This window comes from Colletes gigas, unplaced genomic scaffold (genome assembly GCF_013123115.1).
Source record: "Colletes gigas isolate AHSC1104 unplaced genomic scaffold, ASM1312311v1 Colletes_gigas_Sc00001, whole genome shotgun sequence".
NCBI lineage: Eukaryota > Metazoa > Arthropoda > Insecta > Hymenoptera > Colletidae > Colletes > Colletes gigas.
This window is the reverse complement of record NW_025106630.1, coordinates 7,031,190-7,047,648: the sequence shown is the minus strand read 5'-3', so window position 1 is coordinate 7,047,648 and position 16,459 is coordinate 7,031,190. Positions and strand designations below refer to the sequence as shown.

At 48.9% G+C, this 16,459-nt stretch overlaps 1 protein-coding gene across 1 annotated transcript in view; it reads left to right on the top strand.

Annotated features, from left to right (window-relative positions):
* The window catches only part of LOC122397873, a 47,085-nt gene that overhangs the window by 9,719 nt on the left and 20,907 nt on the right, over window positions 1-16,459 (top strand). The window contains exons 2-3 of the mRNA XM_043397332.1: window positions 12,979-13,288; window positions 16,073-16,305. Coding sequence (XP_043253267.1) covers window positions 12,979-13,288; window positions 16,073-16,305 — 543 coding nt within the window. The remainder of the gene's footprint in view (window positions 1-12,978; window positions 13,289-16,072; window positions 16,306-16,459) is intronic.

Below are 16,459 nucleotides of genomic sequence, written 5' to 3'. Positions count from 1 at the left end.
AAACGACGATTCATCGATTCGTAGAAGTTTCGTTCGTTTTGATGAAACGGAATATAGCTGGTCCGATGTAGGCGACTTACGCGTCGAATCGGTCTAATTAGGAGATTGGCTGACTGGTCGTTTCTCGGACGATGATTAAACCTCCCTCTCTCTGCTGGCACGCAATCACCCTTCCGTCCCCGAGCGCGCGTCGTGCTCGATTAAAACGCAACCACGGAATCGCGTATGTAACACGGCGACACACACCTCGTGCCACGACGAGATTTTAATTTGCTCGTTAATCGCGACGATCGTTCGGTCGCTCGTTGTTCGCAGACGTCTCGTTCTTCCTACGCGCGAGCAACTCGCATAAATATGCAACCGCGGAGCCCGCGATCGCCGATCGTTACCGCGCACCAACCAACCATTCCATAAAAAAAATGAATGTATCTACTCCGCTCCATCGTACGCCAAGTGGCATTCTATCGGCCACCGCGAATGGAATTTTACCTTTGACATTTGACACGGTCCCGAACGCATTCTACCGTGCGAGAACTCGGCTTTTCCAATCTTTTCTGATCTTTCAAGTTTTCCTCCTAAATCGTAATCAATTTCGCTGCATTTTCTTTCATGGAAAACACGACTTGCGACTAGTGCAAATTAAAAACCGACACGGTTTCCGCTCTCTCTCCCTTTCCGAGAGGTGACAGGTCGAGGCGATCGTGTATCAAACGACCGATCGATACCTTCAGGAACAAAAATTAATAAGTTTCTTTCTCTTCTAAAAAAATGTACAAATTTTACAAGTTTCCTAATTAAATTATAAGGAGAAATCTCCTCTGTTTACCTCGAGTTAGATCGCTGTGCACGGTCATACCTTGTACGTGTGCGCGTATAATGTGTGCTCAGTGTATGTTTAGTGTGTGCTTACTGTATGTTTAGTACGTGCGTTTAACTTGTCCCTAGTATGTTTAGGAACGAGTACAGTACACCCTCGTTACTTTATCGCCTCTTGGCTACTCGTCTGTAAACATACTAAAGTCACGCTAAATACATACTAAACATACATTAAGCACACACTGTACACACACATATGCGCGTAAATTTGACCGCGTAGCAACCACGCGGGGTACCTTGGATTATTCTAGTGGCACACATTCCGTCCAAAGCGTGATTAAGAGGTAAGAAAAAATCGTGCATCAACCTTCAAAGAATCGTTACAAAAGGAAGATTTTCCACAAAATTCGGCGATCCTTGGACACAAATGTATGCATGTATTTCTTGTAGGCTCCAAATCCTTGGTTCGCCCGTCGGTGATAATTACTTTCTCTCGACGAGATAATTACAGCTGTTTCGGTACAAATGCTCGAATACTTTCGTAACTTCGTGTCTTTAGTGGGGCAACGTTTATTATCGTCGTAGATACACCGAAAATAAAATAACTAGCCGCCAGGTGCATCGATGGGCTCGATTGCATAACCGAAAATGTCAAGACGATTTCACGGATTTACGATACTTTCCTCGCCTCTCTGTACAGCCGCAAGTTGCACGTCGCTTTATGCAAATATTACTCGTCGCGGTAACTTCCCTTCAACTTTCTAGGCGTTCCCGTGTATCGGCTGTCGGGCACGATATTTCCGTGCAACGTATTTGCAATTACAAACGACAGTTAGCCTACGGAACTGTCGCGGAGGAAGGCACGCGCCTAATTGGATATCGCGATCGGATCTCCCTGGTCAATTTGTACCCGCGCTCGAACTAATTAACGAGTCGATTAGCATTCCAATTATACGATTGCCGCCGGGATTTCCTATCGAAAGGTCGCTAGATCTGGTCCCCGAAATGCGCCGAGGAGTCAGGAACGAGTATTCGACACCAAAGAAACAATCTTGTTAAGAAGCGGTTGCGCAAGATGCCAACGTCATCGAGGAATGTACAGTTACGACACGAATGATCCTTGAATTGGCAGCATCCTGTCGCTCGAACACGCAGCGCCGATTCGTGCGATACCGTTCGCCAACTATCGTTGCTCCTCTCGAATAGAACCGCGGCTAGTTTGTTTTCGCTGGCAGAAACGAGAAATTGGAAATGTCAAACAATACGTCTGCTACAGTTGCGCCGTCTCTGGTTTGCGTTTACCGCGGAACCCGCCAGCCCCGACGATCAGATTTTCATGGAAAAGTCAACGAACCCCGACGAGATCTCCGCGGATGCTGATCGGATGTGAATTTATCGCGTACGCGTGTGCTCGAACGGTTAATGCCTTCGCGATCTTGCTATAACGTTACGCGGTTCTAAGAAACGCGTTTGCGCACTATTGTTTCTAGCAACGAATCGTCCATGTTAACGCGCGATTCGCAGAAAGGACGAGTACCTTGGATTACATTCTTATAAACTCGAATATGGAAAAAGACCAGAGATCAGAGATTTATTAACGAGAGTACGTAAGATTCGGGATAAGATGAAAATGTAATGGTCGAGGAATAATGATCGAGCGTATCGATACAGACTGTAAACGTCGATAGTACCCGAGCAAAGAAAGGAAAGCGAGAGATTGGTATTTGCAGAATAGGTGGAGCTGAATAATTACGAGCTAAGGTGCTAAAGCGCCGTTGTAAAAAATCTGTTGGACGACGCGGTTGCGTACGTATACGTTCATAGAAAATAGAAAACTATGCGGTCCAATTTTCAGTTACCGTGACAGGTCCGTGGATATTATTGCGACGACTGCGACGCGTCGATGAATTATTATGCGTCGACCAGAAACCGGGCGAGATCACGACATCGGGGCTTGGTAATCTCGTTTGTCACGTTTATTTTCTCGCGTTGTGGTCGTAACAGCTTTATGCACCGGACTCTCGACGCTTCCTCGTCAAACGAAATAGTTCTACGCCTATCCTTGTGCAACTCTATTCTCCTATTCTTAGTGAACGTTCCGTTATCGCAGTTATTATTCCTTTAACATGAGTCAATTCGTTAAACTGGAGCTATTAACTTTGTCGTCTACTGTCTTATAATAGACAAAGATTTCAGGCAGCGTAGATTCGACGGAATGACTTGATCGTGAACTAATCTGTCGGATCCCCAAACATGCAAATTAAGACGGAAGAAAATGGACAAAGCTGTCGTGGTGAAATCGATGACACGCACCCAAGTCCGTTTTCGCGACAGGCGAAACACGTTTCCCCGACATGTATTCTCGACATACATTCCTCCCGACGCATCGGAGACAAGCCAGGAACGCGCGTCACCGACGCGTCGATGAAATTCCCGAAGCGTCGACACCGTCTGTGAATCAGTCGGGACGGCGACATCAATGACCAATCGACGAATTCGCGTCGTTAATATTCGCGCGAGCGACGGTGCGTGTTTCCGAGAAAGAGGTCCGAGGGCGTTGCGAAATCGTTGCCTCGATCGAATGCTGATGCCGTTGAAACCGTTGAAAGACGAACGCCGCGGAAGCAATCGACTTCCATCGAGCACGCATTCCGAACATAAAATCGTCTGGGGGAGAAAAATGTATACCGGGTACAAGAATTTATAAAATTTCACAGATTCGATGTCGTCGATAGCCGTGCCGCGCTATCGAACCGTCTAGTTTCGATTAGGGATTCTAAACCGCTGACTAACCGTAATCCAGTTAACCGGAGCAAGTTACAGTAACCGACGAGAGAACGGGTAAATTACTAATTATAAGTATAGCCCGATAAAACTCGAGTGTGGTTTAAACCGAAGTTGCGTAATCCACCGTGAGAGCTGGTTAACTAGGTTAACCAACAGGCCTCTATGCATCGGATAGGGTCAAGATCCCTGATTCGATCCCACAATATCGCGTCCACGTTCACGCGGGTCTTAAATTATTTTCTAGAGGCGATTATGCTCGAAATACGTCCGTTTCTCTTGGCGATTATTAGAAACGACAGGCAATGATGTTTCCGCGGATGGTGAGGCTGTCCGGCAAGAGCAACGACCTTCCCGTAGCACTGACTCTCTAACTTGGTTTACCAACATTTGCCAGCTAGACACCGGGAGGAGTCGTCTATCTTGAGCCGGCGGCTATTTCGGCGACGACGCGCGAATGATCCGGCGACATCCCGATACGCACGGTGCTCACACCCGGGGCCCCGTCGAAATGCGAAACAACGACGACCTACACCGCGACGCGACGTCGGAACGCGGACGGACGCTCTTTGCTCTTCGAACAACGGTCCTCGCGATCCTCGCTTCCGACTTGCGCGCAGAGACGCGATACGCTTCCGTCGATCCGAGGATTTGCAATCTAAACGACTACTACAGTAAAATGATTGGAGATGGTAAAAAATTCTCTCGAACAACGAATGTCCGTTGTTTAGGTATTCCACGAGTACCGATATTTCTTTAGTTTCGTCGGATAAAGTGTCCAGGAATCGAAAGTTTTGCAAAGTTCCCGCACTGGCAATTTCTTCGTGGAAGACTCTCCGGGATTCGAGAGAAAATTTTCACCTGCGCTTACGTTACTAAAGAGTTTTTCGTTGCGTCATAGCTTGGCGCGTGCGCAGGCCATTAGTCATGGAATATTTTCGAAACGCTGAAAACGAACGGCTCGCATCCGTCGGACCGGGTTAAGGCCGGTACATACTCATCGAGATGTTACGCCGAAAGGTGCGCCAGTAGCCGATGGCGTTGCATAGAAGCGGCATTAAATAATCTAAACATAGAATGAAAGATAAACGATCGTCTTAGAACGGCACGATATTAAATTCGAATCAAGAAATACAATTATTCCCTGGCTTTGATTTTCGAAACACCCGCGTGATCAACGCCGAGAAGGCGAGCGCCGAGAGCGATCCTTAATGACGGTGAGGATCATCGCCGATGACATTTCGAGGAGAGTTCGAACTATACGTCGACGTTAATCGTCGCGATAACCTCGTGAGCGTCGGCGTCGTCGTCGGTGATCGAAGAAAACGGCAATTACGGGTGGCCGTAAAGCACGCGGTGGGACGCGGTGCGTGGAACGAACGCGGAACACGCACCGTGCAACAGGTTTCGCGAGCAACGATCGCGGAACGGTGCGCCTCCAGCTTCGATTATCTTAATTATCGTTTCTCGCACCCTTGCGAGTATAAATTACGCTAGCGGACACCTGTTCGATGCTCGCCGTTGCCGCGCGACAATACAAAGTAAACGGATCGAGAGTTTCTATTTCTCGTCCCGCGAGCCGACCGCTGCGTATATTTTTAAGCTCGTCGTTATTTACGTACACTACCGTCCAGAATTATTGGATCGAGCAACGCGTTTACATACACGAGATCTAGATCCCCGTACGCGCGGTTCGAGCGCTCAAATCCAAACTCGGAACCTGTCTTCGCGATCTACCGCGCATCGACGTTTCTTTAATTACGAACAATCCTGCGTATTACGATCGTAGGAACGCGACGGTCGCGGTCGGTGACCGACATTCCTGCCGATCGAGAAACTTCGCCGTTGCATTGTCCGCGGTAAATGAGACCGGACCTATCGGTCGATCGAATTTCGAAAGATCGTTCTTGATCACCGTCTCTTTCGGCACATCGGAGTCGAACGCGTTCTGAAATCGTAACGCGACCGATCTAAACTGGTCCACGGGCATACGAGTTTCACCTGGACGAGGGGGAGGAGGGGAGAGATTATCGCGCATAACGGGCCCGTATATTAGTTATGCGTCGCGCGACATTGTTTTACAATTACGCGTGCCTAGCGGGGCCTCGTGCCTTTTTTTCGCGAACAATGGGACGGCGCGTGTCGTCGAAAGGACGGTGCGAAAGAAAGTACATCCTATGTACTTATACGTCGTACGCCATGCTCTGACAAAGGACGATTCCTCGAAGAAGACGACACGCACCGGCTGCTTCCTCGGTTACAGTTTCTGTTTTTTATACGCGGCATTGAACCCCGTACGGGATTATTAGCTGTCGCGGGTCTCTGTGCAATTATCTGTACGTACAAATTGTCGCATAGATCGTAACGTACAATAACATTTAACGGTTAACTAATAATGGAAGAGTTCGATGCGATGCATAGAATCGGCTTAGCGTAGCTTCTAAGCAGGGGTAATGATTTTTAACCCTTTGCACTAGGTTGGTTCTGGATTACGTGGATCGATATGGTGTACAGGATATTCCAGAAAACACAAGATCGATATCGATCCACCGCGTAACATCGATAGAACGGATCGTGATTACGTCTCGCTAATTGCACCGTAAATTGCTCGCCTACCGTAACTCCAATTCCCGGACGTGGTTGCGCGATAACGACCATAACGATCCAGCCATTGTACCTGTTACGACAGTTTACAATAATAATGTCGCTTTTCTAACGGGTTAATACCCTTCGATGTACATAATTGACACGTAACGAGAAAATAAAAGCCAGCAACGATTTCAGCTACCATCGTGGAGTTTCCTCGACGAGCGATCGCACGCGTCGCGTCCCGCTCGATCGCACGATCCATCTACAAAGACACGCGTTCGCGGCGTTCTTTTCCCGTCGCGCGCGCTTTCGATGAATAATTTACAGTGCCGCGACGTGTCGCGAAAGAACCGATCGCCGGTGGAAACTTTTCAATTGCATTAAGGATGCCCGCCTGGCTCGTCGTGTCGGTACATCGCGTTTCATCGTGTTCACGGGCTCCCCGTCCGCATAGTCTATCGAGCGTGTACCTCTGTTCAGTCATCGTTCGAAAGAGCAGCGAAAGTACGCAAGATCCGAGGAGAATCGCGTTGCTGTGTCTAATGGACAACGACCGAGAGGAGGACGCGTCTCGCGGTAGGATAAAAATAGTTGACCCGCTTCAAAATGCACGCTGCCGCGTTGAAACCGTACACTTGGCGACCGGTGATTCGCGCTTCGAGTCATCGCTATGATTCCCCGGGAACGATTCGAATATCGATGACAGACGTCGAACGTTTCGCGCAAACAGATTACTCTTCGACCGTACGAAACGGATTTCGTGGTAGACGACCGACGATCATCGCATTTCGGGCTATTTTACGCGTCGGGATTCGTCCGCTCGCGAACAATAATCACCGTCGCGAGAGCAGAAACGTCTATTTCCGTTATCGAAGCGACAGTTTTCCGTTACCGTTAATAGATACTCCGCGTCCGTGAAGCGTTCCGTTCTGGGATGAATGGAGCGACCCTATTTGGCCCGACAAACGAGTTCTTTCAATGAAAACCACCTTGTACGAACGAATCCGTTTCTCCTCCGTCATCCTCCTTCCCTCCCGCGTCCAGTCCCTTCGATCGGTACGAGAAACTTGGCGCGAGACGACAACAAAAATACAACTTCATTCCGCGCGCGGTTCGTTCGATTCTACCGTGTGTTGCGATAACATCGAACCGGTGACGCTTGTATCGGTATCGAGCGACACGGTTTTTGCTACGCGATTCAACCGGTCTGAGAGGTGTCTGCCTCTTTTAACTTTTAACCAAGCGTACGTGCGCGTATAGATCGCGGAAGCGGTATCGGTAGTTTGGTCCATCACTTTATCTCGAAACGATTGGCGTTACGAAAAGATCTGTATGCCTGACGCCTTTTCAACGAACGACAATAATGACAAGATGCGTCCCGACGACGGTAGAGATTTACATCGTACGAGTACATAGTCTCGGATCACGTCCACGCCTCGGAATGCGAACGCGTTCGGTTAATTAAACATCGAGCAGGCGAATCGTCCATAGTCCTAGCTAGAGTCACCCGCATTCCCCTCTTACGTATCAATCGTTGCACGGTTCGGTAGTCTGCCATTACCACCGCGACGCACTAGATCCGTACATGTAAAATCCTACCACGGCGTCCTGCTCCGTTTTTCGATGAGCTACTCCATTTAAATAACGACCGTCCGCTGTCGTATTTACTTATACTACTGCCTTCGTTCGTCGATCGAATCTTAAGCACGAACAGGTACCGTTAATCCTTCATCTTGCCTCGCGTAGTTTACGAGCAGATCGCGTAATTTTATCGAGAGAAAACTACCACGACTACCGATTGCGTTTTCACGATTACGCAACGAATTACGTTCGATCGATCGTCGATTGCCAACTGTATTTACCACAAAGTATAGACGCTGTGACGAGAAGGAAACCGTCGATTCCGTGTTGTCGATGGCCTTCGATCTTAACGAAGATCGACGAAATGATGGAAATCGAAACGTACGATTCCAAGGATCGCGCGCAATTCCTCGGTCTGGTAATTTGTAGCGGTAAGCACGGCCATTGTCCTGCGTAGATCTATTCTCCGATACCCGACGCGATCCCGTCGATAAATTTATCGCAAGCAGCTGCCACAGGAGTAACGATAAATAAATTTCCAGGCATTTATTTATCCCGAAGACTTTCTAAGGAGTGTCGACGGCTGTGCACCGTCGTGTTCTGCAAGGCGTGAATACGAGATGATGTCATGCAGGCGTTGCACCTTCTCCCTGTGTTAACGACCAGCAACTGTGCGTCGGAGAACTTCTGGATGATCTCATTGGTTAGCGCCGAACGAACGATGTCAAAGTGCGCGTGACTCGATTCGTTCGTTTCTTCTATCTCTACGGACTGTTAAACTTTCCGTCCCGGCGGTTTTCCATTTCCATTGTTCCCGTTAATCGTTAGCGATTCTTTTTACGAACCGTCCAGAACGTTGCCCGGCGTTGGAGACCGACTCGTAACTCTGTCTGGTCCTCTGACTCTGTCTATCTCGGACCACCCGCGAAAGAAAAGAGAACAAGCAAGGGGCGCTGGTGAAACATCGATCGTAAATTATGTATCTGTGAATCGCGGTGCAGACCGGTGCCTAAAGCGTACCGAATCGACCGATTATCGAAGGAAGACGGGCAAACCGTCCACTCTGATTCATCCGAGACGTCGAATTTTAGGGTATTGGAGTATTAAAGGATTCGACCGAGAGTTTCCAACAACTTTACGTATCACCGAGGCTGATTCGAACATGTTCGCCTCGGCGAAATGTTTACCAAACATAGATATATTTAAAAATCGTGTCATTCGCGATAAACGAAAAACTAAAGCGAGTTAGCGAGCATCGTTTTCCAAGATATACAAATAGGTCACGCGCGGAAGAACATGTTTTCGCTCGACATTTGAATAGGAAATTTTTATCGAACGAGCTTCTAGTCGGCCAGTTACGTCATGTATTTTTTTTCCTCGACGTCGATCGGGCCTAATTTTTATTTCAGGGTCACGCTATGACAACGTTACAGAGATAAGCCCCCGTTCGGCAAATATCTAGCATCGAGTGCCGTAGAAAGGATTTTAACAAAGACGGAGCACGTATCTTTGCCTCGTATTCGACCAACCGGATTGTTCAAACAGAGGCGAAACACGATCAAAGTTACGTGCTTCGTGGGTAAATCTTAGACAGGAATTTCCTACCGATTCTATACGTAAGATCTTTTAATCAGATAGCAGGCGACATTGCCACGATAAAATACAGAATGATCGGAAGCGAAACGAGAGGAAGCTTCCGCGACGAGTCGGGGTGAATTATATTGGAACGAGTTGTGGGTTTCGCGAGCACTTTTTCTTGGCCGTCGGCCAATTTCTGCTATAGGAAGAACTTTCGTTTCGTTATCGGGTTAATACTTGGGAACGAGAGGATCCCCCTTCGCTCGAAACGACGAAACCACCTGGAATTGAAATATCTGTCAGAGAGTCGGAACAAATTTCGCGAAAGAATTTTCGTTGTATCGTTGTTATGGTGGAGCGTACTGAAACAACCATTCGTTGCTAGTCACCGGGGAACATCGATAAATCACTTATCTTGACGACGATAAGACAATTCCGACCGACGGAGGCTGCTAGCTGTAAATGCCGATCTAGCCGCGATAACGATCCTCGTTGCGAGTAAAACGAACAAACGTTTAACCAATGATTCCGACTATGCCAGACAATTAAGACCACTAGAAGAAATACTCGGGCAGAGAGGGATCGTTCGGGTCATCTTACGCTACTCTCTACAAATCAATTATCGTTAAGAGGCTTCGATACGATCGGCGATTAATAAAGCTTGGTAACGCGGACGAGAAAATACAATGCACGAGATCCCGCGGGATATCGAACGGATGAACAAAGATTTTGGAAACGGCACGTATTTAAAAAAATGCAGAATTGTATAGAAATTGCGGGTAGTACTAAAAGTTGATTTCGTTACGCCGTGTGAATGAATTAACGCGTCTATTAAAAGCAATTTAATAGACGCAGGTGTATCATTGTTCGATTAACGCGTCCCCAGGTGTCCCGGGCGATGGTCGTTCGTATCAATTAGCCCCGTGGGCGCGAATCCTTTCTTAGAAGTTACGAGCGTGTATTATCGATGACGATCGCGGTCGGCTTACGGCTTACGGCCTCCCATGCCGAATGACTGCGTCCGGCGATGCCACTGGCAGACAGCTTGGCAGCGAGGCGATCCCTTTCTCGGAACGACGTACTCGCGATTTGTATGGACATCGGCTACCAACTCCCCTCGTATCTTGTGCATTTTCGCCTCGGTATCTGGCTAACTTAAAATTACCGTGGGAATGGATGCTCGAACCGGTATAACGTGCATGTGCGCTCGCATGTGCACCGGAGTATGCAAGAAATCTGGGAGGCGCCGGAAACCGAAGGTCGAAATACTACCTTTACGAGCGTACGCGCGACTCTTTCCAACGAGAACCAGACGCGGAATCGACCGATCGAAAATGTAAACTTCTCTTCGTCGCCGGATCATTGTCAGTTGTCAAGTTTACGATCGAAAATACGCGATCCTGATTTCCATAATGGTAATGACAGGCTTCCTCGAGCCCTATCTCTAAACGGACCACCGCTAGGATTTTTGGGTGGTCCGAGATTGTTCGGGCCCGTGGCCCGAGCTCGATGTTTAATAACAGGAGGTGCACCGAAAGTGCATCGTGCGATGCAAGCTACGTTTAAGGCCGCTAAAAATATTTTCCTCGAGCCCTTTTTTTACACAATTTCCGGCTGAAAGGTTTACACCTCCGAGGAGACTGTTTGCTCGGGCCAATTTATAACGGCGATCGTTGGTCGACGGCACGAACGTTTTCGAGTAAAAATCGAGAGAGTACCGATCGCGGGATGTAATTGTTCGGTTCGTTACCGTGAAAATTCGTGCCAAGCACACATCTTTTTTCCAGCTGGCGTGCGCGCGAGTCTAATATTTTATAGCGGCGGACAGACGATGCACGATAATGCGCTTAACGACCGTCCTCGTTCCTATACGCAGACTGCATACAAACAAGCTCCCGATCGCTCCTCGTGATCTTTGCACCGTTTCGATCGGACGCGAAAGAATTTTCCATTAAATTCGAATCGTCGCTCGTTGGAATTTTAGGAATCGAGCGGGAATAAATCATCGAAAGCAGCGATACCGCGCGACGAACGCGACGCGTCGCGCGATTAATCATCGGCAAACCGAAGGAAAATGACTTTCGTTCGACCGTAAAACACGAGTGTGGTCTAGTTTATGGAATAGTTGTGACGTTATCGGTGTTGGAAGCGTTTTATCGAGTGTTGCGACGAAACGCGAAATCCTTGAGCGCGTCTAACCGGTTAATAGAATAAACGCCGTGTCGATGACCCCGTCCGGGGTTTTTTTTATCGCGAATTTTCACATGCTCGCTCGCTGTCGATGATCGGAACCGGTGACCCCCGATACGAGCGTCGTAAAACTCGTCTCGATTCTCCGAAATTTATTTCTCTCCTCCCGCGTCTCCGATCGTTTGTTTTCTCGCCGATTATCATTGCGGCGCGACGCGGCGTTCGCTATTCAATTTAATTGTTCTCCGTCCAGCGAATCGCGGAGAGACTCTATTGTTATATGCTCGCGTTTACTCATCCGTACCCGTAACAAGATTCGACGCGTGCCCCGGCAACGACCACGCGATACGCGTCAAACGGTTTCTTTTCGTCGATTTACCTAAACCCCTTGGCGGCATTAGATAACACAAGTACGCTTTATTGACCTTGTTATCGAAATCAAAGAGAACGAAAGATTCTCGGTAACTAAAATTCTAGGATTTATAGACGACGTCTGGTCAAGCCCTTTTTGCCAATATGTCTGCACCTAGCAAAAAGACGATCGCTGCCGAGTTGCAAGACGAGAAGTCGTAGCGTTTTACTGCACCATCGACGAGCACTCGAGTATCGTGCACCGAATGGCGAGTAATAATTTTTTTTATTATCGCGGTACGTCGTGCGTTTATGGAAGTAAACCTCGTCGTTTCCCCCCGGTGGATGCTTCGTCCTCGATTCTGTGCGATCCGATGTGAGCATACGTTATCAAGTATCACAAACATTCTATCGTCAATTTTATTCGCGAATAAAGCTGTCGATTACGTCGAAACGTGCCGCGATTAAAAGGTCGTCGAATCGTTTTCGAATCTCGAGTGCGTCGATCCGAGGAGTGTTTTTCTGTACGCGTTCGCGACGCGTCTGCCGAACGAGATCGCGAATGCAGCACATGTGCATACGTAGGTAGAATAAACGAGAGGCAGGCGAGAAAGGAACGGGGCAGACGGCCTCGAGTTTCGAGTGTCCATCGACGAAAAGGCTCCTGGCAGCTGGCAAAGTCGAGAGCGCGAACGAACCTCGGATAAATCTTCCCCGATTCGAGTCGCTGCCTAAGTATCGTGCGTACACGTGCCCGCGGCCCAAACGATTGTTTCTATTAAGCGGCACGAGATCAAACGATCCAGATGTTACGGACGACCGTTAAGTAGGTCTCGGATTGTTCCCTCTCCGAGCGGTTCGTCCGGCAAAGAAGGTGCCTCGCGTTCGAGATGCAAATTCGCTTATTAACGTTTATCCTCGGTATAAAAATCGGCCACCCACGATCGAAAAAACGAAAATGCCCGTCGTTCCCGTCGATCCCCGGGCGAGACGATGCCGTATATTTAGTGTCCCCGGCTCGTGATTCGGAAATAGCAATTGCAGCCGTCCCTAGTAATGATCGATCGTAACGTTTGTCGTTTGGTTCAGGACTATGCCGAGCACGAGGATGAGGAAGAGGAGGAGGAGACCACGTTCACCGCATCGACTCCGACGTCGACCACCACGACCACCACCACGAGCACCACCACCCCCAGGCCCGTGGTCAACAAAAATTACGATTACAGAGATTCGAGGACGTACGATAGCAATACCGGGTCTCGGTACAACGGGTACCAATCGAAACACGATTACCCGCCGATGTCGGCGCACAGCATCCACAAGTGGCAGTCTCTGGGCACTCGAGAGAGCGTCAAAGAAACCAGAAGCAACATGCAGCGGTACAACAAAAACGGAAAGAGTGAGTTTCCTGCGGTTTATGATTTCTGCGCGCATACCCACCACGGTGCATCGCGTCCCCCAACGAAAATCATTCGCGCCAGTTTACGGGACCGCGATCGAGATACCTTGCCGTCGATTTATGCAAATATTTCCGGAGCACCCCACCTGTTCGCTCGATATATTCTTATCGATCGTCGTTAAATCTACGACGGTGGTCCCGCGATCGTGTCTCCTCGTCCAAGCTATTACCTCCTAGCCAATTATTCCTCGAACGTAAATACGTCGGATAATTATCCAGTCGGTCGTTAACGTCCGTCCCCCGAGAAATTAATAAGGCAAAATATCGAGTGTATAAAAGGTACGTGCAACGGGTGGAAATCGAGCTCGAAGATTGCCGGCTACGAGCGGACTAACGCGTGTTTTTCCATTAGTAATCGCGTGATTTGCTTTCTACCAGTCCGACATCGAGTTACGCTACGTTTCATCCTGCATGGATGCATCGACGCTTATTACGAATTCCAGGCTGTCGTATGCTCGATATCGTTGGCATCGGTTGCACCAAAATTGCGCAGTACGTAGCGATCCATACGTGCTTCGAGCCATTCTCCGGACGGCTCTTCCTTTTCGATCGACCGCTGAATAATTCGCGGCAAGAGCAACGCTCGAACGCGCGCAACCAACCAGAGAGAGAGAAAGAGACCGGAATGCCAAACGATCTATTAATATGCAAATTAATGACGACGATTGCGCCTAAGCCACCGCGGTTGCGGCAATTTCAACCGCCCCCGGTACGAACTCTCGTGTTCCATGCGAGATATCTACGGTACGCGCACGTGCGCGATCCAAGCGCGTTATTTAACACGAACGTGACGCGCGGTGGCCCAGATTCCTCAAAACTTCAACCATCATACGTTAATGACGTTCTTATTTACACGTCTTCCGTCAGAAATTTCTCACAATTACGAAACCGTGCTGTCTGGGTTGGGTCTAGCGACTTTACGCGTCGCGTGCGCATATATTTCTATGGCGCGGTTAAATTATACGTTTCCGTTGCGAGTTAACGCGCTTCAACGCACCTGAAACCGCCCTGCACGCTCCAACGATACGTCGAGCCGCGATAATTGACAGCTTCGCGCGAAAACAATCGATTTGCCGGATGAAAAAGTAACGGGCGACTATTAAATCCCCTTTTCTTCGCGATACGTTCGAACGCGGGATGTTCAACGACCTGGCACGCGGCATACTTGGAAATCTCTGACGGTCGTCGTGCCGCTAATGTAAACGCGCCGATAGAATCGCTCGTGTCGGTGCAGTCCGGGCGAGAGTAACGCCTACGTCGGAAATTAGCATAGCCAGATCCTAGGCGAAGATTAAACCAGAAAATAATTGCGCCTCGGGCGTGGGTTCCGAAACTCGGTCCCTAAATTGTTTTCGGGGATCTCCGTCGTCTTTGGTCACGCTCTTCGTCGAAAGAGAGCCTTGGAAATCGAGATCCCGGCGGCGGGAACGCGTTTCCTCGCGAATACGATCACTTTTTGCCGCAAACCACAGCTCTCAATGTCTCGAGCACCGCACGTTTCGTTTGCTGGTAATCGTGCGTTTACCGATACGTACTAAACGCGTCGTCCGGTTAAGCGCGTAACGAGAGAAAACTAGTCCGAGGAGGAGAAAGAAATTTCCTCTCAAACGGTCCCGTTTCACGATTCGTTGTAAAAATAAAAGGGATGGAGCGTTATTTTCATCTGCTCCTTGCTTCTACACCGAGCCACAAACGATGGTTTAATGGACGGCGAGTGGTCGGTGTGAACGGGCACGGCGACATTCTCGATCGCCTCTGGGTTCGCTGATCGAACGGCAATAATTTTTGATTTAGGAACGACAGGCTCGCCGTGTCTGGTTCGTAACCGGCTTACGTCGAACTTGGCCCGATTAACCCCAACGACGATGCGGTTCGCCGACACTCGTTCGCGAACGGTCCGTAAACTTCCTAATTTATAATCGTACGGTACGGGAACGAATTCTTGCGCGTGCATATTTCTCTGCTTTGCTGTAATCTTCGAGAAATCGACCGTAGACAATGTGTACGTATTTGGGGAAAATTCGTGGTGCGACGATTCGATGCCAAAAGGTTCCCCAGCCCTGGTCCGAAAAAACTTTGCCGCGGCATTCTGCCAAAAATAACGCGACGCGACTCGTGATTCTTCAAACTCGCGAACCAGGGTCGAACGCGTAATAACAGTATCGCCGTGACCGTGATCTTTATTTCTTGCTACGAATCTTTCCTATTATCGCCATTGCTTGTTAACATTACATAGTCGGTGGTTAACTTAAGTTGAGAACTTGATGGCAAACATTGTGCGCGATTACAACTATATAAATATACAACCGATGTCTCGCGAGAAGTTATTGCCACGATTAGCGGTGGTTCTATTTTAACGCAGCCGTACGATCCATTGAAAGGACGCGCAATTAGCATCCAAGAATTCCGCTTTGCGTTTCGACTCGAGCGTGCCGTTTGTTGCAAAATTTATCGATCTCCATCCACAATGTACTTTCTCCCGTAGTCGTACGTACAAATTGCACCGGTAACGATAGCCGCGGCATAATTATCGACGACCCACGAAACGCTTAGAAAGCGATTAGGCATCCACGCGCTGAATCGATAGAAAGCTCGCACGACTTATGTCATCGCGCGCGTCGATTCTTCGCGAAATACCGGGAGAATCTTGCATTTTCGAGATTCCTGATTCTCTCGTTTGTAAAACGCAACGTTATCGAGTTTGTTGTTGGGGTGTTGTTTCAGCGTCGGAGATTCGCGAGGCTCTTCAACACGCTATGAAGGTGTCTCGAGAGGGTAGCTGCCAGTGGCCACGACCGAGGGTGATCCCGGTCCGTGACGTTTACCCGAGTCCATCGACCACCTACATTCCACACTGCGCCATCTTGCACAGGTGCTCGGACGACACCGGTTGCTGCAGATTGGAAGCGCTGACCTGCGTGCCCAAGCACTCGCATCGCGTCGAGCTCTCCTTTTACGTGAGTGAATCCTCGCTTCGTTTCGACGCGCAAATGAAATCGACATCAAACACCCGCGAATACGTTTGCTCGGGTTTCTATCGGACGATAAACGGTCGTAACGTCGTCTCGCGGTAGATTGTAAATCGTTCGCTCGGTAAAAAGACACGCGTTC